At 41.7% G+C, this 25,899-nt stretch overlaps 2 protein-coding genes across 2 annotated transcripts in view; both read left to right on the plus strand.

Moving 5' to 3' along the window:
- Positions 1–22,761, plus strand: part of atp1a3a (ATPase Na+/K+ transporting subunit alpha 3a) — a 147,101-nt gene extending 124,340 nt beyond the window's left edge. The window contains exon 24 of the mRNA XM_067476361.1: positions 22,748–22,761. The gene's annotated coding sequence lies outside the window, so the exon portion shown is untranslated. The remainder of the gene's footprint in view (positions 1–22,747) is intronic.
- erf (Ets2 repressor factor) overlaps positions 1,351–25,899 on the plus strand; it is a 32,538-nt gene continuing 7,989 nt past the window's right edge. Inside the window, exons 1-2 of the mRNA XM_067476496.1 lie at positions 1,351–2,129; positions 22,373–22,607. Coding sequence (XP_067332597.1) covers positions 2,108–2,129; positions 22,373–22,607 — 257 coding nt within the window. The 5' untranslated portion in view covers positions 1,351–2,107. The remainder of the gene's footprint in view (positions 2,130–22,372; positions 22,608–25,899) is intronic.

The following is a 25,899-nucleotide window of genomic DNA, read 5'->3' on the forward strand; positions in this document are numbered from 1 at the left end:
AACCCACTGGTGATTACCTGGTCGTCTGGGTTTAGTCAATCTGAAATTGAGTGATAAATGTGACAAATTGATTTGTCTTCCCCCATCCCACCCTAATCTTTGATGGTATCTTGCAGCTTAGGTTGGGCCCTAATTGGATAGTTGGAATCAAGCAGGGTGGGGGGGGGGGGTCGAGGACCAGGGTTGGGACCCATTGGACTAAGCTAAAGATAATAAAAATTATATCTTGTCTTTAAAAGTTTGCACTGAGGAATTTGAAAACAGAGTGCAAACGCATAAGTGCAAGTTTGCCAAAATACTACGTGAAGAGAGCCCAAAATAAAATGTGTTTATGTCCCAACATCTCCCAACACTGATGCTATAATTTGTAGATGCTAAAAGTATTTCAATCTGCATGTTATAATTTAATTTTAGTTAACGTCCCCTAGATTGTCAAACTCCCAAATCTTTTAAGGAAACACATTTAATAGCTACTACTACTAGCTTAGTCTCCAGCAACCCTGTTTGACAAAACAAGGGTTCTACATCTAAAACTATAACTGGGCGAGGGGCAAGGATATGAGTTAAATCTTTTTTTAAACAATCTCATCAAAAAATGTGAATGTTTAGTTATGATCATTGATCAAATAGCTCATTTTGTCTTTGTAAATCAACTAAAATCTGACAGTGTGGTCCGAGGTTCAGGTCAGAGTGATGGATATGCAGAAGTCATAGATTAAAGGGCAACTTCACCAATTGTAACTTGCTTTCTATGGCTTTAGTATAGGATTTAAATGTCCAATAATGCTTTTAAACGTCCCTCTAACCTCCCTCAATATATTAAAATATTGCTCTGCTTCTAGTGGAAAAACTCCTCCAGATGACATCACCTGGAGGAGTTTTTTATTATTAGGAGTTCAGATGTTGTCATCTGGGGGAGCTTCAGAAAAGCAGGTTGACCACGGTTACAAACTCCACAGTGTGAGCAACAAGTTAACATCCTCTAAACTGAGGGTTCTTCCAAGTGATCTGGAGGAGTCTGGAGGCATTTATGAGCAAGTAGAGAGACATTTTGATAAAGGAAAGTCAAAGGGACATTTAATGGTATATATACATGTAATAACCAAACTATAAGAGAAGTAAGATGAAAATCAGTGAAGGCGTCCTTTAAAGATCAAACTGTGCGCAAATGGGCAGAATTTGGAATTACAACTTTGAATCACAGTTTAAGACTGAAAGAGCAGTGTGAGATTAATGTGCTAATGTTTGCCGACTGCTGGAAACCGTCGAACGAAACGCAATCTTCCAAAAACATAGACGATCTTTGTCAACAAGTGGGCGTTGAGTTCCTCTCTCGCTCCCTCCCTCTGTGGGTCAGCGTGGGCGGCCCCGTGTGGCAGGAGGAGAACGAAACACGACACCCCGACAGAAGAAGGGGGGTTGAGAGAACACGAAGTGAGCGAGCGAGTGAGTGGAAAAGGAAAAAGTCTGTGCCGGAGAAAGAAAGGGGGCAGAGAACGAGGAGCAGAGTTGGTACTTTTGTTCTTTCGGAACCGCCGCCGGTGGTGATGATGATGATGTGGAGGAAGAAGAATCGACCATGCGACATCGTTACAACAAACGGGATGAAATTGTAGACTCGTCGCATTCCGCTGCTTCGGCACCGACAAACGGCAGCACAACTCCTTCAAACTTCGACCTGCGCCATTCAGACCCGGGTGACTGGATTCCACCCCCCACCCCCCCAGAGGCTCGGGGCAACTTTTCACACCAGAAGCCCCGCATTGAAAAATAAAGTCCCGTACAGAAAGTTTTTTTTTTTTATTCTTTTTGGGTTTTTGGTTTTTTTTTTCCACCGGCAAAACGTCGACGAGTTGAGAAAAAGAAAGCAGAACCTCACGCGAAGCGAGCTGGTTTTTAATTTTTGGTAAAGCTGAAAATCCGCGCTTCCAGTCGGGGTCAGGTTCTTTTCTAAGACGCCGCTCGTGAGAACAACACCGGAGGAAGGAGTGGGGGTGTCGCTGCTAACTTCGCTAGCTAACTTGGCTAAAGACGAGCTAACTAACGTCTAAAGTTAGCGGCCGACGGGGAAAGTGGGTGAAGCGGCGCGGCGAAGACGGCAACGAAGATGAAAACCCCGGGAGACACGGGTAAGTTGGCGGCCACACGCACACGCTACATCAACTTTTCAGACGCTGCTGCTGCTGCTGGTGTTGTTGTTCTCCCGATGAAAACAACAGCGCCTGTAGCCTCGGCGGCTAGCGGGCTAGCAAACTCTCCGCTCCAGGGAAAGTGACGAAATTATGGCGCTAGAGCGGATCCAGCCGACCCCCTTGTTTTTGTTTGAGCAACCGTAGAAAAACCTGCCTGAACGCGGGGCCACTCCGCTTCATAGCCACAGCGGATGATCGCAAGCGTAAATACCCACATTGTATATTGCTGTACTTTGTCGCGCATTTTTAAAATTCAAGCAGGGCTTCAATACAAAACTATTGCTGTGCGATTTACAGTGGATGCAACAGTAGATTCGGTGCAATCCAGACCGAAGTGCACCGATCCCGGCTTTGCATCGGAGGCACATGAGGTGCAGCAGCGCGAAATCACTTTGGGTTCAATAAAACAATTGTTTGTTAACGGCACATGGAACAACTTTGGCTGCAAAGCACCCAGAGCGCTGGGGCTGTTGGGGGGTGGGGGGGTTTGCATCTTGATCGTTTTGTTTTAACTAAAGTTTTTAGGCCAGCCCACCTTTTTAGGCTAGAAAGTGGTTGGATTTGGGAGCTTAACTGCTACTTAATGTGATCGGTCTGTCGATACAGTTGTGGTTAGGTGTGAGAGATTTTACCTGTCTTACCTGATAATGTGATGCCTGGGTGGTTTGTGCGAGACTACTGGGCACAAAGGCGAAATATATGTTGTCACTTTGTTTACAAAGTATGTGTAAAGTAAAGCATATGTAAACCCGTTGGACCTCTGTCAACCCAGAAATCGCAGGCTCTACTATTTCGAATTCCACACATTTTTATTTTTTGCATGGATTTTTTTTTTTCTTAATCCGCAGACAACGATTTCCCCTCTATGTGCATTTAGGTGCCTTTTAAAGTCAGTTTAGTCAGAAGTGTTGTGTGGTAATCTTGGGCAGGCAAAGATCCAGTTCCCACAATGGATGTTTAGGAGGGGAATGCCACACCACAACACAACATCATAATTAGAAATATGACTTCTACATCTCTGGGCTGCTTAAACACGAAGTTTAAACTTGAGCCCTTAGCAGCTTTTTTGTAACTGTGGGAAAAGTTCTGCTTCGCTTTGCGGATACGTAAATCCATATGTATCTTATACTGATGGGAAAAGTAAGTGCTAAAATGTAAATCACCAAAGTCGCATGTCGTTTGCTTTGCTGTTGGCTGTTTTTACAATCTTCTTTTTAAGATCTTATAGGTATTTTAGCCCAGGTTTCTTAAGAGGTGAACGTTTATCCACAAAGCTGTTGCCTATTATGCATGAATTTCATAGGGGACAATTTTAAATACCAGATTTACACCTATTACCAAACTGGGGACGGTGTTGTAACTGTAGGGCTTCCATCATCATCGTTTCATGCCTTCATCCAACAGCCACATCCACTTTCTGACATACAGGACTGGGACAGCTCACCAGTCAATCACAGGGTTCACTAACAGAGACAAACCACTGTTCATGCTCACACCTACAGGCACTTTGAATTCGCTAATTAACTTGCATTTGTTTGGCTCATGGGAGGGAACCAGAGCCCCCTGTGTGAGTTTTCTCTGGTCCAACCCCAAACATGACCATGCTAATCAGTAAACCATAGTTAGCATTGTGGTGCCCTTTTAATGCAATTGGACCATGGTCTTTATGAGTGTGCAAAAGTTTTTTATTTTTTATTTATTTTTTGTTGTTGAGTATCACTCAGAGGAGATTTAGACGAGTTAGGAAATCCAAATGATTAAATTTCACTTTCATTCAGTTTGGAAGTAGTGATTTTGTCAACCTATGAATGCTTTGGTTGTGCTGCATTGCTTTGAAACAAAAGCCATCTTGGTTTTTAGGCTTTCAGTAGTTCCCTTTTCTCAGCATTTACTGAACTTCCCTCAGTTTCTAAGGATTAAAATAAATGGTAAATTGGACTCATGAGTCAGAGACCTAAAAAAAAAAAAAAATTACCTTTTGCAGTGACGCCAGTATGATGGAAGTCATAGTTTAATGTAAAGTTGTTGTGGTTTTTTTTTTTTGTTTGTTTGTTTGTTTTTGGCAAAGACCCTCATGGTCATCGGACAACCCTGATCTGTATTCAAATTGCCGATATATAAACCTCCACTCTCTTCCTATCAGGAAGTCAGCAGTCTGGTCCACCAGCTCCAATTTTCCACTTGTGTTGCTCCTTATATTAACAACGTGCCACATGTAAGACGTCACAGTTGAAGACAGCCCAGGCCAGTGAGCCAGCACGCTTTGTTGCACTCACTACAGTTGTGAGTGTGCGGAGTGAAAGGGGCCATACATGAATTAGCCGCTGTTAAGTGTGGTAAGGGCTGGGCTGCCGTATTTATGTGTTTGTGAGTGGTAAGTGTGTATGTGCCCAAATGTCTGTCACTGTGTGGCTCTACCTGTGATTGATGTGGTCACAACAAAGTAAGCGTTGACTTCTACCAGCGAGACCAAATTGCCCCTGAGGAAAACCATTTGGCTGCGGCAGTTTAGCCCGTTGTAATTACAGAAAGCAACTAGACGTCTTTTACAGATATTCAAGCAGCTCGAACAACACTGCTTAGAGCAAAGGTAATGAACTGAGGGCTCATTTTGGTAAAAATAAACAAAGTAAATAGAACGTAGTTTCCTTCGGGGAAAGACTGTTGTGTTGCTTTCTCTTGGCAGTGGGCGACAGAGACGCCGCTATTATAGTACAAATTGTGGCTAAGTTGTTTGCCTCAGGGAAAGTTTGAGGAGAGCTTTTGGCAAATGCAATATATAGTTGTCCACTCTGTGTTTTAGAACACCCTGTCTCTTAGTGGAGTTTGCTATACTGTTGAGTTCTCCCAGTAGACTTTGTGTAGTGCATGTGAAAATTAACGTAAAGTAAAATTGGTGTTGTCCATTAGAGACCTGTTCTTTGTGCTGATGGGCCACTGTCTGGTAGTGTGTAAATCTGCACAAAGAATCCGTGCAGATGTCTGCATGTAGCCCATAGATGTGTCTGTCTGCACTGCAATGTGCCTTACAGTTAAAAGTTGGAGCTATTTCTACTGCAATTGAGTATTTGCAATTTTTTATTTTTTCCTACTACTTCATACTTTGACTTCGGTACATTTCAGAGACAGAATGTGTATGTTTACATCGCTACACTTACTTGTAACTACACTTACTTCCCCAAATCTGATGAATAATAAAAAAAATGTTTCGCAATACAAATCATTATTTATAAGCTGAAAACGCATATTGGATAACTTCAGTTCTTTTTATTATTATTCTTATTTTTGGGGGAATTAATTATAATGGCCATGCTCACCGTACAGATGCTAAAATCAACATCGATTCTCCTTTACTCACATGTGGCTAGTTACCAGCAGCCTGGATTCGGTTGTCTGTTCCATAGACCTCCGTTGTTGTGCAAAAACTGTTATGAACACGTCAGCCAGACACAAAACTCCTCTGAGTGAACATATTTATTGATTCCAAAATATAAAGAGAACATATTTTTAACAAACATTCCCCCACGTGCTCGGGATCGGAAATTCCTTTTACCGCCGCTAGTCACCTGCACATGCCTGAGATCTGGAGCCATTCGTGTCGATTTGGACAATATTTATGTCAACTGCATTTTTTTGTAATGACGAAATATGTCTCCTAGTGGAAATTTGTCTGTCCTATGTGTTTTTACTACTTTTACTTTAGAGAAGGTAGGTAGATTTTGAGCTCATACTTTGATGTGAGTAACATTTTTAGTTGGCTTTTAGTTGTAATCAGTTTTTTGGAGTTTGTGGACACATTTTTGCTGCACTAGTCAGGTACCGTTAGCTGAGGCCATAAACAGGCCAGGCCTAGATGTACTGTATTATATTATTATTATAATAATAATAAATAATACATCATGGCACAATCCATTTAGAAACATGCCATAAACTAACATCCTCTAAATACCAGTGTTCCTCACGGGATGTACATTTTTCCTTGTTTCCCTTTAATTATGTGCTTACTGTGAGTGATCAGGTCAACCCTTGCGTTGACCTGATCGCATTCCTGATTACTGCTGAGCTGAGTCTGGGCAAGCAGACCCTGGAAAAACGACAGCAGAGTGACGTCAGCATTTCTCTGGTGTGTTATCAAGTGAAAGCCCAGGTCAGCGCTGCTACGATCATCTCTCAATGTTACGGTGAGCCTTTTTTCCTGGAAGTGTGTATGTATGGTGGCTCTGGTGACCCGTACAAAGCTAAGGGAGCAGACAAATTGCATGAGCTGAGACGTGCCGGCCAAATAATCACCGGGGCCTCACGCACAGGAAGACCTCACAGTCAGCCAAAAAGATTAATGTTGATAGACATTTATGCCTGTGGCTTTATTTTTAGTTGGTAAAAGCGTACAGTGCCAGGTGCACCCTGCCAACTCCGTAACGCGGTTACGTGTGAACCCCAGGGTTGGTGTTTTTCGGTTCTTCGTGCCCCTTGCTTACATGTCAGTGTGTGTTCTTGGACAAGACAGTCAAACCACAGTTGAAGCGACATCATTTGTGTGCGGCTGTCCAACAACAATTCAACAATAAGCGACTATTTACCCTCACGATCATCATTAACGTCGTTGAAAACTACAATTGTACACAGCAATTATGCTTTCTGATTTGACCTTCCCTCTAATTGAACACAGACAATTTTAAATAAATCTCTGCAGGCACGTGTAGGGGTTTGGAGTATTTGAAGTGTCTTGCCTTAGCTTACGGATGATGGTTGTGTATAATAATCCCTACTGTTGTTCTTTCAAACCTTTAGGAATCATCAATTAGTAGTGTTGCAGTGCAGTAGTTATTTCTGATAAAGTATCATAATTTCCTTTAAATCGCCCTGATGCAGATGGAGAGCTCCTGCAGTTCTCAGGATGACGTTTTAACAGCAACCATAGGCCGTGCTTTGACTTGTAAAATTCAGCTGTGGGCTGTACACGCAGGTGCAAAAGCAATAACGGTGAGGAAAGTTTTTCCAGTGGAGAATAAATAAACGTTGCACGCATTTTTCAAATTGGAATACATCTCTGGGTTGTGCTGTGGGGCAGCCTTTCGAGACTACTGTTGCAGGAGAGCTGCTGCTGGTGCTGTTGTTTTTTGTGCTGCTTAAATAAGTTTTTCCTCTGCATCGTTGTTAGGCATCTGTTTAGAAATGACGTTCTACACTATGATTGAAACACTGACACCGCAATTTATCGTGTAGGTTGAGATTTGAGATCGTACTATTGTCTACACGTGGCCAGGCATTTATGGGAATGATGAGCAACCGCTTTTAAGGGGGCTTGGTGGCGGATCTGTCATTTGTGAAGTGCAGACTGCCACTTTTTAGTCCAAAGAATGTTATCGCCCATAACGACTTTGTCAACCTGCTGGTTTGCTTATTATCTGTAAGTATTTATGACTAAGTGAATCTGAGTTGGGTCAGTGATAGTAGACCTCCAGCAGGGCAGATGAAAGGGCACAACCAGTCAAGGGGCACAAGCAGCTCGCTTTGCTGAGCAGATAAGGAAGACTTCTGCAGCAGGACGGAGATCTGACACCTGACAGGATGCAGGCTTTCCAGCTGCAGTATTGTTTGGTCACACGCTTAAAGAATTTGCTAAATTTGATGTTGTATTAAAATATTTAATACGTGAGCTTTCTCCTTGGAGCTTGTAAAACCTTTTTTCATCAAAAATGCAGTTTTTTCTTCCCCATGTGCCCTGGAATTGAATTTAATCACGTCAAAGCTGAGGAAGTGCAGAAACTGCAGGTAGATTTGTGCTTTCTCTCAGACTGTTTTGACTGGAGTCACCGTAATTAAAAGAGGTGCGCGGAGCGTTTTCCCCTGTGTTATGAGTGTCGTCTGTGGTTCGTGGAGAAGGAAAGAAAGCAATGGAGTGGGAGGGTGACCTGGTTGGTTTGGCCTCCTATATGGCCAGAAGGATTGAGGTAGGCCTCTAAAAACATGTGAGTCTTGGCTTGTACACACTGCAGAAAGGATAAGGGGACAGACTAGGTGTGGTCCTGTGTAGCTTTGTATAATACTGCCCACATTACCTCTACCACTGCCAGGACTAAAGTAGTTACAACCAAGTTGCTGTCAGAGCAAAAAATATCCACTAAAGACCATATGTTTTTAGTGGGTATGTTTTCACTAGGACGAGTGGTGAGCAGAAGCCTGCCAGGTTATGTTCTGGCAATTAGAGACCTGCAGTAGGTGGCAACATGTACATTGTAATGTTTGTAATGCTGAAATGAGACCATATACACACTAAAATTCAACTGGGACATTCATTGACGGCATGTTCCAACACCAGTGGAAAGTCTTAAGTAAGAAAAAAAAAAAGTGCTACTATAGAACCATTTGTAAAGTGATACAAAATTGGAAGCTTTTTCTCAACATGGACCACCACAGGAGCCACTGAAGGGAAACTCAGCAACCTGGTGGCAGAGAGAAAAGGAGCACAGTTTGGTTTTGTGGTTGTTTGGACATGGTTGATCCAGCCCAGACTTTTCCTGCCCGTACACTTGTTGGCATTGCACCTGCATTTTTGTCCCAGACTGCTTGATTGAAAATGTGAGATGTGCAGGATTTAAATTTTGTTTATTTATGCATAGTCCTGCTAAATACACAAATTCTTTTTTTATTTTTTTTTCAAAACCCACTCTACCGTATATATTGCCACATAAACATCCATAGACCTAAAAAACAAGCCTAGAGCACCATTCAAACCAATCCTTCTTAGGAAGGGCTTTTCTTCATGAGAATCAAGTTGGATAGCAAATATTTGGATGGAAGGAGCAGCCGCTGTCCTACACATCTCCTGAGCCATTGTGATTCGATTTACCAATAGCTGCCACACAGTTAGTTGGGAACCAGCCGTGTCTTTATTGATTAAATGAAAGGTTTTTCTCTTAAAATGTACAGGTGTCTTTTATTTTTTGGTCTTCTTTTTCATCACTTTTGGGCTACTCACGTGTTACATATGTGTTAATAATTATTTTAAAAGTAACCATTTGCATCCCAAATCAACGCTCCGCTATGGCGACTGAAAGCTGGTGATTATTACATGGTTGGTTGCATGTTGCCAGTGTGTTTTAAATAAAAAAAAAAAAAAAAAACATGGGAAGTTGGAGTTAAACTACAGTCTAATTGCTTTCAAACTTTACTTCAACACCTTAAACCACACCAACATATAGCCAGCATATTCTCCCAAATCCACATTTTAGACAAGCACAAACGTTTTTTTTTTTTTCCCCCAAAATTTGTAGACATTAGATATCAATTAGTTGATTAATTGATCGCGATTACTATTTTTATAATCAACAAATGTTTTCGGTAATTTCTCAAGCAAAAGTAAAATAGTCTAATATTCTCATTACAGGATTGCTGCTTTTTCTTTTTCACACGTAAATGTGTTTTGGTATTTGGACTTTTGTTTGAAAAAAAAACAATTTACAGATGGCACATTTATTTATGGCAGGCATTTCTGACTTTTTTTAATGTTGACAGCCTAAAAGATTACTTCATACAAAAATATGTAGATTAATTGATAATGAAAAAGTCTATTATTATTATTTTTTTTTGTTTAAATCAGTTCTTAAAAGGTACAACGCACCTCTGGTATTAAGAATTACTTTAATCAGGGGCAGAAACCGTTCAAACCAATGTAGGGTTCGGGCTTTTCATGCTGTCTGCTTCAGTGCTAATCCTGAAATTATAGTAGCTACAGAAATGGCACCATTCGATCAGGTCACAGCAATCAGTTGGGCATATTGTTAAGTTGCTGATTTCCCTGCATTCCAGCTGAGTTATAAAAAGACTATCTGTTCTTGCTTAGATAATTAGATCAATGAGCTAATTGACAAAAGATGTACATGTGAAGGAATGCTGATCTATTAACTACTAAACAAGACTATCTGTCTTCATGTTGAATTTATTAAGATGACAACTATCCCGGTACATTTTTTAAGTCATAAGAAGTGGATTTGTGATCCTTGTGGTGTCCCAATTGGCTATTTGAAACCCTTGGGCTGATGGCAGTGATGAATGACCGGGGTCTCTGTTTTATTGAAATGAGAAAGTTAGTCTCTCAGACATTGACTCATCTCGCCCACTCGCAGCACGCATACTTTATTAGACGACCATGGACCCCCCACATGCCATGGAAATGAGTGATGTCTGTCTTGCATTAACATGCGCACACATATACACAACACACTCTTTTAATTTTCTCAGTGCAGCAAGCAAGCAAGCATGGCTTGTTCATTTGGGCTGCCATCTCCCTGCGGTGACGCCGTCGTGCCTCTGTCTTTAATGTTTTTACACAGGGAGCGAGCCACTCAGTCTACAGACTAGATGATCCAGCTTTAATGTAATAGACTGAAGAATTAAGACTGTGGTGGCCCTGCCAATGAGGAAAGGCTGACTAATGCGCCCAGACATCACACATGTAGAAAGTCCCTCACTGGCTCTTTTACATTTTAAGAATTTCATGCACCCAAAGGAAATTGTCGCTGTGATTGTAACAATACCGTGATTACAGTTAAGGGGTAGTAAATACAAGGTTGATGTTGAGGAGCAGTGGTTGGAGTGTTTTTTAAATAATCAGACATCAGGTAAAAATATCAGCATGTCTGTCTGTGTAACCTGGAGAACTTACACCACTCACTAAAATCTAGGCATATTTGACTTTCGGGTGAAGTTTATGAAAAATGCAAAGTTCATGCTATAGCGATATTATATCATTAAAATGTGGGGCATTTAAGTAGAAGCATGCAATGATAATTTCTTTCATCTCATATAATTTATTAAAACAAAAGCCAACAGCAGGCACAAAATGTCCAAGTCTTGATGACTTGTCATTTGTTAGGGGCTGTTTTGGTCTCGTAATGTCAAAATGTGAACAGTACAATAAAGAGGACTGTTTAAACACAAATTATCATTGAACCAGAACATTTAGTGATGGATTCATGGATCAGACATGATCAAATTAAGTTTACCTGTAAAGGTTATAGTGCATTTTAGGTGCATTCTGAACTTTTTGTGAGTAGTGTACAAGTCATTTTAAAGAGCTGCCTGTTGTCTTCATGGCAACTTCAGGTGTTTTTGTACAGTGTTGTAGTTTTTATTTTAATGAATGACAAATGTTACATTTGCGTGTTAAATGGACACAGATTTCTGATATGAAATGAGGAAAATAGGAATGTTTGACGATTTTGTTTCCCTAATTCTAAATGGGAGAAGGCAAATGAGCCATTTCAAAATTTTGCTTTTATGATGTCAAAACAAAGTATGCTGGACAAAACGTTGGTAATTTTTTATTTAATGACCACAGTTTTTGCAGAATTATTTTCTAATAATTGCTATGGCTCCTTGAGCACTGATCGCTTCCTAAATAATAGTTCGTATTGCGCTGCCTGGTTTCTCTGTTAATTTTGTCAAAAGAAATTGTGTTTCCTTTATGAGTTGCGTTTGTTCAGTCACAACAGCCTTCGAATTCTGTTTTCTGCCACTCTAACCTTATTCCAATTGGTCCCACACACGGAGATACAGGGTTACACTGGCTAAACAAAGAGAAGTGGCATTGCATTGGTCCTCATAATGGGCTGGTATGATCAAATATCCTGACTAAAGTCGTGAGAAGGAAAAACAGAAAAAGTAGTTCAGCTACTGCTAATTCTGTCCATGTAGAGAAGAGCTACAGTATTTTTTTACCTGTCTTCTTCTTATGTTGTATAGGATGAAAAGCGCTCGGACGCAAATTTTTAGTTTTTGGACTAAGCAGTATAAATAAAATTTGAGTTCTGATGTGTGTAGTGAAATGTATTCACATCTAGATCTTAGTTAGTTTAAAATATGCACATTTCTATCAGATTTTTGTGCTGTGTGGTCACTCTGCTCCTGAAGCTTTAACACTTTATGGTTTATTTGTTCTGTGTTTTTCCCATTTTTGTCATATCAGTCACATCCCTGAACTGAAGCTCTTGCTTTGTTGAGCTAGTTGTCCTACCAGCCGCAGAGCCTCTTTGTGTGTGTGGAAAGATGCTGAAAGGAAAGCAGCATTGTAGGAAAGAAGGAGGAGATGAAATGTGATTGGCAGAGAATAAAAAAATGAGTCACTCCACTAGCTCCCTGGATTTGGAGCTACAGACCTATTCTGGGTTGTGGTGTGTGTGTGTGTGTGTGTTATGTGCACATGTAGACGTGCACATTAGTGTTCCAATGGATCAATCCAACAGTTATTCGCAACAGTTTTGTTGATGGCCTAGCCACTGTGTGTGTGCGCGCGCGTGTGTGTTGGAGGAATATGAGTAGTAGTCTGGCGACCAAACCACAACACACAAGCCAAATTTAAACGCAGATATTAATCTTCTCTCTCTCTCTCTCTCTCTCCTTCACTGAAGGCCTTGCTGCAACACCACCACTCTGCAAATCACTGTTTCCATAGTTGTCTCAATCAGTTTCTTCACTTACAACTTTGCAAACAGTGTAGTTACTTGTTGGGTTTGCCCATAGTGTGCTAAATTCAGGCTCGTCAACACTGATTGACATTAACTTTCTGGTTTCTGGCAATGCACGTTCAGGTCTCACTGAGATCTCCTCATTTCTGGTTAGGATTCCTTTTACATTGGTGTTTCTCCTCCCCCTAAAGCAAGCTTCACAGTCTTGCTTATTGACCCCTTGGGAGGCACGGCAATGCTTCTTACAGGAATTTGTTCCCCCAAAGATTCAAGACTCAACAACTTTATTGATCCCATAGGGAAATTGTCTAAAGCCCCTCCAGCTAAAGGCTGGTCTCCATGCTCTCACCCCCAGCCGACCCAGTTTGAGGTTATGGAAATTAGCAGAAAAACTTTCTAAATCCGGAGCTGGCTGAATTGTTGGTTTTAACAATGATTAACTTCACCCTGCAGGATGTCAGTCTTTCTTATTTCCTGCAGACAGTGTATCATAGATTCGTACAAATGATGTGTGTGTGTGTGTTCACATGCATCTGCACAACAATCAGTTTTCCTGTGCAACAGATAAACCACATCTGTTCTGCCCGAGTGCACCTCTGCATGAAGACAATTGTGGAGTCATATCTTTTAAATCTTCTCAGTTCTCACACACACACACACACACACACACACTCTACCCATACAGTAGAAAGTTAGAATGAGATTTCCAGTGAGCGAGTCAGGTAACCAGCTCGTTACAGCTGAATGTTTTACAGGGTTGTCATTTTTTGGAAGGAGGGCATGTTCCGACGGGTTTAAGCATGTGTACATGTACGTACGTGTTCATTCTTTTTGTATATAGGCTCAGCCGCTGCACATTAGAAGACAGAATTTATTCGCTGAGATCATCACTTGTGTGGTTTTGTTTAGGATTTTGTTTCTCATTAACACAAGAGTGTTCATTCTCTTCCCGTGAAGATTCCACGCTTTTCTGCACGCAGCCTCTTCATCCTTTTTGACTTCCTTGAGCCACAGGTGCTTTAATTGTACGTCTTTATCAGATTCAAAGGAATTGAAAGTGCAAACCATGACTTGATTGCGACATCTTTAAATTGGTCACGTAACCCTGAAGGGTCTGACAAAAGCAACAGGGGTGTTACCCTCGTATCGCCGTCTAATAACCGACTCTGAATATGGACACACACACACACACACACACACACACACACACACACACACACACACACACACACACACACACACACACACAGGGCCAGCGCTGTCTTAATCACAGCCTTGGCTGCCTCCAAGGCGGTGTGCCGTCCTCCAGGACGCTACAGGTTTCTGTCTGGCGAGTTTCTGGGAGCCGTCGTGTCACAGATTAGAATGCCTCAGCTGTCTCGGTTGTAGCACCAACGGTTTACACCTTCACGAGTCCAAAACTTTATAGCTGTGGCAAACGTTCAACCCCCCCCCCCCACATTCTACTGTATTGATTCTTCTCTGCAGCCTTGAGGGCACAGCAGTGTGGCTGTCTGTACTCTAAAGCTGCTCATCCCAAATGCTGAGCCTTTGTTTGATTTGGATGGCTTACAGTCTACGGGAAGCATCGTTCCCAGCACAGGCTATTTGTAAGACGCATTTCTGCACTCCGAGCTGGAAAGTAACCACGGCGCCCCCAAGAGAACCCGTGGGCCGATTTTAAACCACGCAACGCCACTTCATTGATACCCACTTAAAGCTCCAGCTGTGTTCCTAGATCTGCCAACAAACCTAGCTTTACTCATTTTGTGTGCACATTTAAATTATTAATGAAAAATTGTCTCTTGGCAGAATATGGGGTATCAAACTTTTAGGCTCACCACAAATATTTGGAAATTCAGACTTTTAAAACTGTTAAAAACACAATTAACTGGGCTCCCATAGGGGGAATGTGTTTTTTTTTTTTTTTTTTTTTACGACCATGGTTTAAAAGATCATATTTAATATTGGTCTATTTTTCCTGTAGCCTTTATCTTTATCTCTTGCAGCTTTTCTTCCTGTGTCTGTTGTCATACACTTCTCAGTTCCTATTCTCTCTCTTTCTCATACAGACACTACGCTTTCATTTCCCGTATTTTCTGTCATTTTCACTCTTTCCGTGAAACTTTCTCTTTCTTTTTGGCCTTCGACTAGTCTTACAAAATGAACCCATTTCACGCTACCACTATCACTGCAGATCACTCTCCCAGTCTAAGAAATTCTAGAGCTACTATGTTTTTAGTAAGACAGTTATTCTATCTGTATTCGGTCCCCTCTCTTCCTTCTTGACAGCGACCCTGGCTTCTTTCGGTCCTCTGCCAGTCTGTCAGTCGCTTTATGTAATGGAGGGATCACGTGAAAACCGAAGTGAGGGTTCATGCTATGCACCTGCGGACGGCCATCCTGCTTTCCCTTTGATCTCTACCGGATTGCATTTCTTTGTCTCCCTCTGCCCTCATTTTCCACTTTTCTTCCTCCTTTCTATCTTTTCTATCCGCCTGATTTCCTCCACATCCCGGCTGTTTCTCCGACTCCTCCCTGGCGTTAAGCCACTGGCTCCTTGAATCTCAACGGCATCCTTTAAGGGTAATTATGAGATCATCTCAATGAGGTGCAGAGGGTTTTTAAACAGTAGTTTGAGACTCAGGACTCCTCAATAAAGCAATGTTAGATTGTCTGTTGTGATCCTGGTATTGTAGACAGGTAGTTTACACAGCGAGGCAAAAATGGAAAGCCAGACAGGTCTACATGACTCATAGTATATCATCTTAAACGTATCTTTAAATCCTCTAAACAAAATCATGAATACATATTTTACTTCATTAAAAGTTTTGCATTTAAATGTTCCAGTGAGGCTACAACGGTTTACCGATTTCTTTTCCATTTGGTTTTTATTTGTTTATTTGCTCCACAAATTCGCTTTCTGCACATGCCAGTACGCTCACGCCCAACGGAGATTCCCTGTTTCCTGCCCTTTACCCATTTATTTCCTGCCTTTCTGTGTTGTCCTGATCGCCTCGTTGATAAACCCCTATCCAGATTTTTATACCCAGCCAGCCCCTGGCCACTTAGTCTGGTGTTTTACTTCTACGTGTTCCTCATTACTCTGCAGACAGACACAAATCGACCTTTCTAGTGACTAAATATAGACCTACCAAAGAATAGAAGGAAGGGAGGGGAAAATAAACCGAGGGATAGATGGATAGATGGAACAGCGTGCTAAAGAAATTAGTTGGGAGAGCAGTAGACTTGGGGAGAGGAGGTCATGTGTGTTTAGTCTCGGGGGCAGCAAGCTTTTCTGGACAATACCCCAATGATGGCTTTTGCTTATCATGAGCACTGGTCTAACTGTAATGACGTCAAAGTTGCTAAGTAATGGAGACCTGTGTGTTAAACCCCGTCACTCACTGATTGCTACTGCATGGATCCTGTGTTTCTCTTGGAAAGGCAAACACAGGTAGCTTGGGACTGCAGGCTAATAGTAAATGAGTTTTCCTATGCTATTCTTGGCTATATATAGGATCCAGTGAGGCCTGAAATGGTGCATTTCACCTCCGCTTAACAATCAGAAATTCTTCCTGTCTGGAGTGGAGCTTGGCAAATAGCACAAGGCCTTTTGGGTTTGTTTTCACTAATTTGCAGCTCTTCATCCAGAGCTTTAATGCTATCTGGCACTGTCATGACTAATTTGAAGAAGCGGTTAGTATGAGTGTAAATAATACAGCAGGAAATAACGTGTGACTGATAAGCAACCGTCCATGTGACATGTATTATGTTTGTTTTATCCAGGAAAACATTTTATGTGCTGCCTAGTGAGAAATGTTTGACATGAAAGACATTTTACAAATGTTAGAATTTGTATCAGTAACAGACTTAATATCTAAACATGTCCAATGGGAATTTATTTCACAAAGATTATTTATGAATGAATCACGGATAACTGTGAAATGTATAGATTATAGTCAAAAAGTTGCCTTTCTTCAGGGATCCTGAATGTTTCCGGTTTTTAGCTTTTGCACCTCCAATAAGGACTCTAACGTGACAAAGGCTTGACAACAGCCGTCACGCATTTATCTATTCCAATGCTGCTCTTTAGCGGGAAGAGACACAGACCAGGGCTGCGCTCAAAAGCCGACTACAGGCTGCTGAGACCACCGTTGTCCCAGCGGTGGGGAAAATGCCAGGTAACTTATACAAACACATGGTTGGACGAACTGGTGACATGTTTTTAAACTAAAAGGAAAAAATATGAAAGAATATCAAAGATTAATAGAGCAGCAGTTCTAAAGTGAAAAAAACAACTTACTAATTGGCTCAGTGTTCCTCCGACCACCTTAAACATAGGAACTTGCTTCCTGTTAAGCTGAGGAAAAACCAGTCTGATGTAGGAGCTAAAAAGGTAATCAACACCGCATTTTATCTTCCTGTGGTCAGAACACACAAAAAAAGGGCGAACTAGGAAAAAGTTCCGCTCTCCCTTGCTCTGCTACCGCTCAGCATACTGTATGTTAATCACAGTTTTTATTGACATTACAATAACCCCCAGCTGTAACAGACGCACATCCGAGCGGACGCCTGTCGTGCGCATGTCAAGATGCCACAGCATCAGCTGTGCTGGTTGACTTTCTGCAGCTGTCTCTCCTGCTATCGTTGTGCTCCCTGTGAATCCTTCCCACTCAGGGTGTTTCTGTTGAAATGAAGGCGCTTCATCTGTCTCCCGAAGCTCACATTGATCTCAGTGAGTGTGAAAACTTGTAAACACAGTGTGACAGTAAAGCCAGTTCTGTAGCGACAGATCTTCACTGGTCAGGCAGCCTTAGACAAATCACATTCACACCGCAGCTCTCTGGATCCTTGCCTAAACTCGAAACTCTTTTTGGCAAGTTTGTGTAATTGAATCGTATATTGTCTTGTTTGTCGTGACTCGGCCACTTATTTTTAGCGCTAAAAGCTTTTGTTGCTAGGAGACCATGTGTCTTAGGAGAGGCCGAGTGAGGGTGGGACAGAATAAAGGAGAAAAGAAAGAGAGAGAGAGAGATGGCAATGGTGTTGAGGGGGAGAAAGGCGGAATCTGAATGCTGAACGACAAACGAACAACCTATGAGTCAGCAGGGACATCTGCAACACATACACACACACACACACACACACACACACACACACACACACACACACCAACACACAGGCGTGCGTGGCGAGCATGGTTGCTATTCCTGTGTTCTTTGTGTGCTCTGTGCACCCACGCATGAACCCACTTACCTCTCCCCACTAACCTGTGTTGTGTGTCTTTGTACTTTGTGTGTGTGAGCTAGATATTAACTCGCCCACTTAGATTAAATGCGCTCCTGCTGCTCCGTATACAACAACACGTGTTGGCGCATGTGTGCATATGTATGTGTTCTTCTCTGGAAATCTCCAGTGTTCCCCATTATACATCCGCGCGTTGTCTGTGTCACAATGCCCAACCTGTCCTTAACGACAAGAGTCTTATTGTCTGTATGTGTATGAATCATATGCTTGAACCCCATTTGTAATCTGCCTTCAAATGGCTATTATCAACTATCACAGCCAGCTTGTCTGTCTTTGGCTCACTCTCCCAGCACCATAGGAGATCTGATAGCAGCATGTGGTTTATTAGTCACCAGGAGTGTGTCTGTTTTTCAGGATTTCTTTTTCTTTTTTTTTTTTTCCTCTTCTTTAAGATGCCTTTTGTTAGATATTTTGTGTGTGAGTGTGTTAGGTGCCGCCTTCAGAAAAAAAGTAAGCGTGAGGCTGTGAAACTGTTTTAAGAGCAACCATATTGAGGGGAAAAAATGGAAAACAAGCTTTGCACGTTACTTTCTTACATTAACTGGTAAAATCTCATTTGGAAAGTTGCTGTTCTTACCTGTCTCATTTATTATATCAAAATAAACCCATGACCCCGTTGCACATTCATCAAATAAGCATAGACCCACTTCTTTATACATACACATATGTCACATATGTTGTAATACACCTAAAACACGCCTGAAACCCACTGTTAGCCAGTTTGTCCTTGTAGCAAGAGCTAGGTGAATCAGTTTAATATCAATATGTTTTAGTGATGCTTGAGTTTATGGATTGAGCCCTTAAATAACAAAACAATACGGGAAGGAAGGATGATCAGTACAATATTTTTCATTGGGAAATTTTGTGAGGACAGTTTGAAAAAAAGACAGAATGCTGAAATAACTCTGCCCAACCACAGTTGTTGCAAAATTTGATATCTATTGGAGACTAAAATGCCACAGCTTGGAGCGCTTAAATATGACTTGAAGTTGAACAGATTGCAGTTACTCAACTTGTGTGTCTCCATTATTTATCCAGACGTTGATCACAGGGGAGCTCACAGCAATGTCAGAGGCAGAAAGCCACTGCAACACTGGGGGTTTTTGCTAAGTTTAAACTCCAGTGATGTTGTGAACAGTTGCTCGTGCACCAACAAAAATCCGTGTAAACGTTCACTTGTTTTTACATTCAAATACTTTTTGTGGCTTTTTTTTTTTTTTTTTTTTTCCCTTCCCGAATGAGGGCTGTTCTCATAGTTGGTCATTTGTTGTGGTACGACTTTCCCACTTTTAATCAGTTATGTATTACATTTACAACAACTGCCGCCTGTACTTCCTTTGATAAGACCACTTGAAGGCATTTTGCAGACAACTACTGTGCTTTGCACATCTCAAAGTAGACTTTGGCCTAACTCGCTTTTACATCATTTACACCTGCTGTTCAAACATGATCTGTAACATAAGGGACGAGGGAAAACGTGTCCCATCAAGCTGGAAATGCAAACATCTTTGATCAAAATTTGAGCCACCATATTACTGCATTGCTATCAAAATCAGCAAAGTCAGCTATTTGAAAAGGCTATAGCTTTTTGCCGTGTGAGCATAAATGCAAACATTACATCAGAGAGATTTTCAGCTGGCAGGTGTCCATTTTTAGCCAATATTGATCGTTACTGTTTAGGGACGGAATGTCAAATATCGGGTCCGAACATCTGTGCAACTTCAATTTCATTTCTTTTCAGATTCTCATTTTTAAAGGTCCATTCATATCAGGTGAATAAATCCAGCACAAACCTTTAGTTCTAGATCAGGGCCTTAATTAGGTGATGTGCCTGTAAATGTATTTATGTGTCAGCACATTTAATATAGATCAGCTGAGACCATTTTTACATTTTGCACACTTGCCACTTTGCACTTCTGTGGCTGCTTTGAATGCTCTGTGACTCAAACACTGTTGTAGCAAAAATTACCTGGCACCCGAAAAGGCAGTAAAAGAAAATAGTTTTACCCTGTGTTATAAGTAAGTATCAGGTGCACTATATAATTTAAAATAAAGTGACACCTGTGCTTTTGTTTTGTTTACTCTTTGTAGACCCATGTCTTAGCAACCTCATGAGTGGGATGTGTGCACAGGCATGGGGGCAGAAAATGACCCCAATTGACTCAGCGTTTATGAGGAGATCAACGCGATCAACGTTGTTACCTAAAAACGCATGAATCATTAAAGTAGCGAGTGGAAATGTTCATTATCTCATGCAGCAAACCTTCCTGTTCTGATTCGGGCAGAGTGCTAGGATTTGTGCGTGGGGGTCATTTTAGTCTGACGCTACAGGAATAAATGCCAGTTTTAAGATGCTGCATTTAGGTTAGTTTAATTTTGGTAACTGGGACAGCTGATGGAGGTGAAGTGTCTCTGTGTTCCTGTGTTTAATCAGTTATACTGGTTAAACACTGGATTGAGAGTTTGTCAGGAGTGAAGCTTTACCTGTTTGCCATCATCTCTAACGTGACTTTTTGTATTGATATACCACATCTGGCACGTATCCTGGGTCTGCTATAATTTGAAGAAATCCAATAGCCAGAATAAGGGCACCAGTGTGACAGTATTGCGTTTTTGCTAACTATAAATGTGTGCGGACTTGTCTGTGCTTTTAAGTTTAACCTTCATTGTCAGCTGATGTTTGTAGACACACACGAGCTAAATTTGTGTCGAATCTCTGCTGAGAGCTGCCATTTCTCACTGGAATATGTGTCATGTTAGCTGCCAGAGCTGACTGTGGTTTAAAACAAATGAAGGTATAATTGTAAGGATGTGTAGCTCAAACACTTTAATTTCTCACATTTTTCAGTCACCAGATGGGACTTTTTTTTTTATTTAAGCTGCTTCTGTTCTGTTTTCAGTATTCAATCTAGTCTTATGTTCTTCTGTGTTTGTTCTTATGTGCATCTCTATGCATTTACGATGTAGACAAAGTAATAATGTACTGAATGAAGCATTTCTCAAACATTTGTCCGTTATAATGTGTTGTTTGCAAGTACAGATACTTTCGAGGGTGCTTTAAGACCCTGGTCCCATAATACATGATGCAGCGACTTTCACGTTACGCAGTGATTGTGTCACACAAACTCAAGTGAAGAGGCCACATCACATCAGTGTTAGTCGGTCACCCTTGAGCATATCATTGTTAACAGTTCACTGTAACTGCTGTATAGATATGACTTGCTTTGTAGAGTGTGGGAAACTGATTGTAACCTCGGTATTTAGGATAATGTGTTTCTTTACAGTTGCATAAAATCATGCGTGCGCACACACACAATTCATCATTGTTATATTGTGCCCATATGTTTCCCACCCTAAGCTTTCTCAGCCTGATTGCCAAGGCACATCTGGTCCTAATGAGGTGTGTGTATGTCACTAAGCCTTTGGTATTCAGCCTTTCAGCCTGGCCTTGTGTTAAAGTGGTGTTGAGTCTTTTACTGCCACCCACTGCCTTACAACACAAAGCTTATACTTTTAACCATTGGCTAATACTGTGTGTGCACGTATCAGCATGTGTTCTGATGGTGGTTATAAAACCATAGCTTATATTTTGTCTTCACATATCTCAAGGCCTGTTTATCTCTTATAACATTGCTGATTATCCAGCTTTGATAGCAGTGGGGTTTTAATATGACTACAATACAACGTTCTGTGGGAACAGATTTAAAGAAAGACACTAATTCCCTGCTTTTCTGGAAGCACTAGATTTACTTCAGTGTTTTAGGCCCCAAAATAATCTTGCTGAGTTGTCATCCTCAGGCTTGTGTCTTCATAAATGCTCAGTTGCCGGTTCTCAATTTTTAAAAATTCCATATTCGCTTTTGGAAATTTGGCCTGGTGGCTCCGTGGTAGAGCATAGCGCTGGGATGCAGAAGGCAGAGGGTTCAAATGCCACCCCACCAGGTGTGGCCCCAACCAGCCACCGAGGGCGACTTTAGTCCCGGTCCTGAGCTCGGATAAAATGGGAGGGTCGCGGCAGAAAGGGCATCCGGCATAATAAGAAAAAATACATACTAAATCAACAAGCGGAACGTGTTTCGCTGTAGCGACCCCTGAAGGGACGAGCCGAAAGCCATTGTGTAACTCCAAATGTAAATCAGACTGATGGCACAAACAATGGATGGTTAAAAGTGAGGAGAGGGATTTTGAATATTGCCTCGATGAGGATTGCCTCGTGTTGGCAGTCATGGAAACTGCCGATAGTCTTGGAATTTAAATTCAGTGGCCAAAATGCATATAAACCCCGTCACACGATAAAGACAAAAGCCACTAAGTGACAAGGAGCTGGTTATCTATCTATCTAGTTGTGACCTTTTTTCATGATGATCCACCTGAACATTCCTCTTTCCTATTTTCCCCCAGGGTTCGCCTTCCCAGAATGGGCCTACAAGCCTGAGTCAAGCCCAGGCTCCAGGCAGATCCAACTGTGGCACTTCATCCTGGAGCTCCTGAGGAAAGAGGAGTACCATGACGTCATCGCCTGGCAGGGAGACTATGGAGAGTTTGTCATCAAGGACCCAGACGAGGTGGCTCGCTTGTGGGGGGCTAGGAAGTGTAAACCCCAGATGAACTACGACAAGCTCAGCCGAGCACTGAGGTAAGGGTAAAGGTTATGTCACCACTTAGGTGACTGACAGACTGACATGAAGTTTTCTCACCTGCCCCTGTCAGAGTACCAACAGGTACCAACTGTGTATGTAGACACCAAAGGTAGAATAAACCACATGGAACCTTTTCTGCCCTGAAAGCATTTTTAACTCAAAGTCATTTGGTTTTTTGATTTTGTTTATGACTGAACACCCGGGTGCATCTGAAAGTTAAAAGGTTTGTTTCTTAAAATACATGTTTATGTTTCCGAGTGTGCGCTACAGTCCCTTTTTGTTTCATTTGAGCCCCAGTCAACTGCAGAGTAGAATAGACGTTTTATTGTGAATCATTCTGAATGCTCCCGATAATTCAGGAGTGGCAGCGTTTGTCTAAAACAGCTCTTGTTTTTGCGGTCAAGGGGTTGCCATTGTGTTTTCTAGTACACACGCGTAGAGTTGCGTGTGTGTGTGTGTGTGTGTGTACTCATACCACTGACTATCGTATTTAAAGAAGTGCATGCATTTCCACTGTCCACAGGCGAGTCTTGGAGGCATCGACAAAACTCGAGACCTCTGCCTCCTTCATTTTAAACCGTGAGACTTGCAGAATATAAACTCAAAGACGCAGTAGCTTCTGTTCTTTTATCTATTCAGTGTTAATAATAGCTTCACTCCAGCTTCATTCCTTCATTAACACTTCACAGCGCGTGTGCAGTGCTGTTGACTTTGCAGCATGATCTTATTTTTCTCATCTCTAATGCACATAGATAAGTTTGAGCCTGCCTTTTCTGAAATTGTGCATATATGCCACATGCAAAAAACTCCAGGGCGATGAACAATTTAGAAACGTACACCTTCACCCTCCACACACCACATGTAGGATGCTGCAGTTTTATTTAGCTGCTTGTCTGCTTCTGCATCTTTATGGCCACAAACACACATCTAGTCAAAAGTGTCACCTCCTATGTTGTAAGTTGGTGTGGGTTATAGTTTACCTTGGTGATGACTAGTTACACTGCCTTGTCAACACACACACACACACACACACACACACACACACACACACACACACACACACACACACACACACACTTGTTATGTCAGTCCTCCTCCAGCCCATCTGTGTTGTTTGTTGCTTTTTTTGTCTTCGACATACCCTCATATGATTGCATATTTAAAGACACCCAACTGTTTCTGAGCTTGTATAGAAAAATAACAATTTGTTGAGGAGAAACAGTAAAACAACCAGTGGGAGATGAACTTAAGAACCTTGATTATTTTGTAACAATACGATTTGTGAGAAGTAGGAGATACTGTATTCGACATCATATGCCGAATAACAGTCATGGATGTTGATCTGTTGTAAGCAGAAAAGCCGGGCAAGTGTAAGCATCTCAGCAATTTGGACAAAGGCCAACCTGTGATGCCTAAATGTCTGTGTCAGAGGTTCCCCGCAATGGAGGGTCTTGTGGGGTGTACATGGTATCCAGTGGTCAGTACCTACAAAGTAGTCCAATCAGTAACAACCAGTGAGGAAAGGGTCATTGTTGCTTATGGGGTGTCGTCTGGTCTGAGCCCACAGCATAGCTACTGAAAACCGTGATGGTGGCTGTGATAAGAGGTGTCAGAACACACAGTGCATCACAGCTTGCTGTCCATGGGGCTGCTTAGCTGCAGGCCACTCAGAAGCCTGCGCTGATTGGAATGTTGGAGCGGGTTGGGGTATATTTCTAATCATTTTCATTAAGGAATCGCTTTTTATTTAATCTTTGAATCAATATAAAGTGTCATATTATTTTTTATATGCCACCGCAGCTGAATGTGGCAATAGTGTTGAGCTTGATCAGCCTGCAAGTCCAACTTTAATGTTTCATACCTGATATAAATGTAATTTTTCCTGATTCACAAATGTATAGAAAAAGAACACAAAAACGCATTAGTGCCCAACTAATGTGGCTTCTTATTATCAGCGCAAAAAGGTTTAACAGTTCGTTAACAGTCGATTGGATGCAGGCGCAGTCACTTTCTCTGTGGTGACAGTGAGTACTTTTCATCAAGGACCAGCTGTAGCCAAACTTTGTTGTGTGTCTTTTCTGTGGTTTGCAAACCATTCATATAAATGTGGGCCGTTAATTAATTCAGGTCTTTGGAAGAAAGCCCTCTCTGTTCATGTGAAGTCTGATTGATGCTTCCCAGCGTCTTTTGAAGTAAGTCTGCTTTGGTTCACACGTGCATGTTCATTCATGCCATACACATTACATGTGTTCAGAGACTTGCATGTGCTTCTGAGATTGTTTATATGCACATCCGTGTGTGTGTGTTCAGTACACAGAGGTTGAGGCTTTCCAGTCGAAGCAGTTTCTAGTTTATTTGAAGGAAGTTCAAACGGTGTTCAAAGAGCAGGAGGTGTGTAGCGAGTCGGGGCCTGGTATGTGAGACAGGCTGTCACATATTGACTCGGTATTGTTTGAGCATGTGTGTTCTTTCACATGTATGTGTCTGGCTGTCTTTCCTGACTCATTTACTGCATGTACTGCACAGCTGAATGCTCTGCCTTTTTGTTTGACATCTGTATTTCTAACAGTTCTTCTTAACCTGCCCCTTTTGACTAAACTGCTTAATCTATAAATGTCAAAATAATGTAACTCCCTGCGAGCCCCCTAGGACTAAGTATTTTGTAAAAATTGTCAAGAAGTGCTGCACATACACAGTCTCACACATATTATGGACCTAGTACTAGAGGGCTCACAGGGTAAAGTTTTGGACATACACCCCCTCTGGACAAAGTCAGGAGAATGTCAGGATTCCAGCGCATGTGAGAAAGATGCTTGAGAATCTTCACCGACAAGTACTTTACCTGTGACCTTATCAAAACGACTTGATGCTATGTGAAATTTCAAATATCTTAAAAAAAAAAAAAAAAAAAAACTTGTTTGCTTTGTGTGTATTATATGTGATGTGTGGTGTGGGTGTGCGTAGTAGCTGGTCCTGTCAGAAGAGGCCCTTCACTCATTGAGTCACAGAGGGGCTGGATGAGCTCCTGGCTCAAACACTCATGCTCTACTTTGTTTTCTGTTGTACCAAACTCCAGTGACTAACGCTCACTGTTCCCACTGAAGCAGGGATATTGGGATATGGCTTTAGTTTAGGGTGTACATGTACACGTGTACATGCTTTTAAACATCCCTCTGACTTCCCATATTGAAATATTTTTCTGCCTCCAGATGACATCACTCTGAGGAGTTTTTCATTATTAGGAGTTGGAGGTGTTCTTTACCATGATTACAAAATCCATAGTGTGAG

This window comes from Channa argus, chromosome 1, assembly GCF_033026475.1.
Source record: "Channa argus isolate prfri chromosome 1, Channa argus male v1.0, whole genome shotgun sequence".
NCBI classification, from domain to species: Eukaryota; Metazoa; Chordata; class Actinopteri; order Anabantiformes; family Channidae; genus Channa; species Channa argus.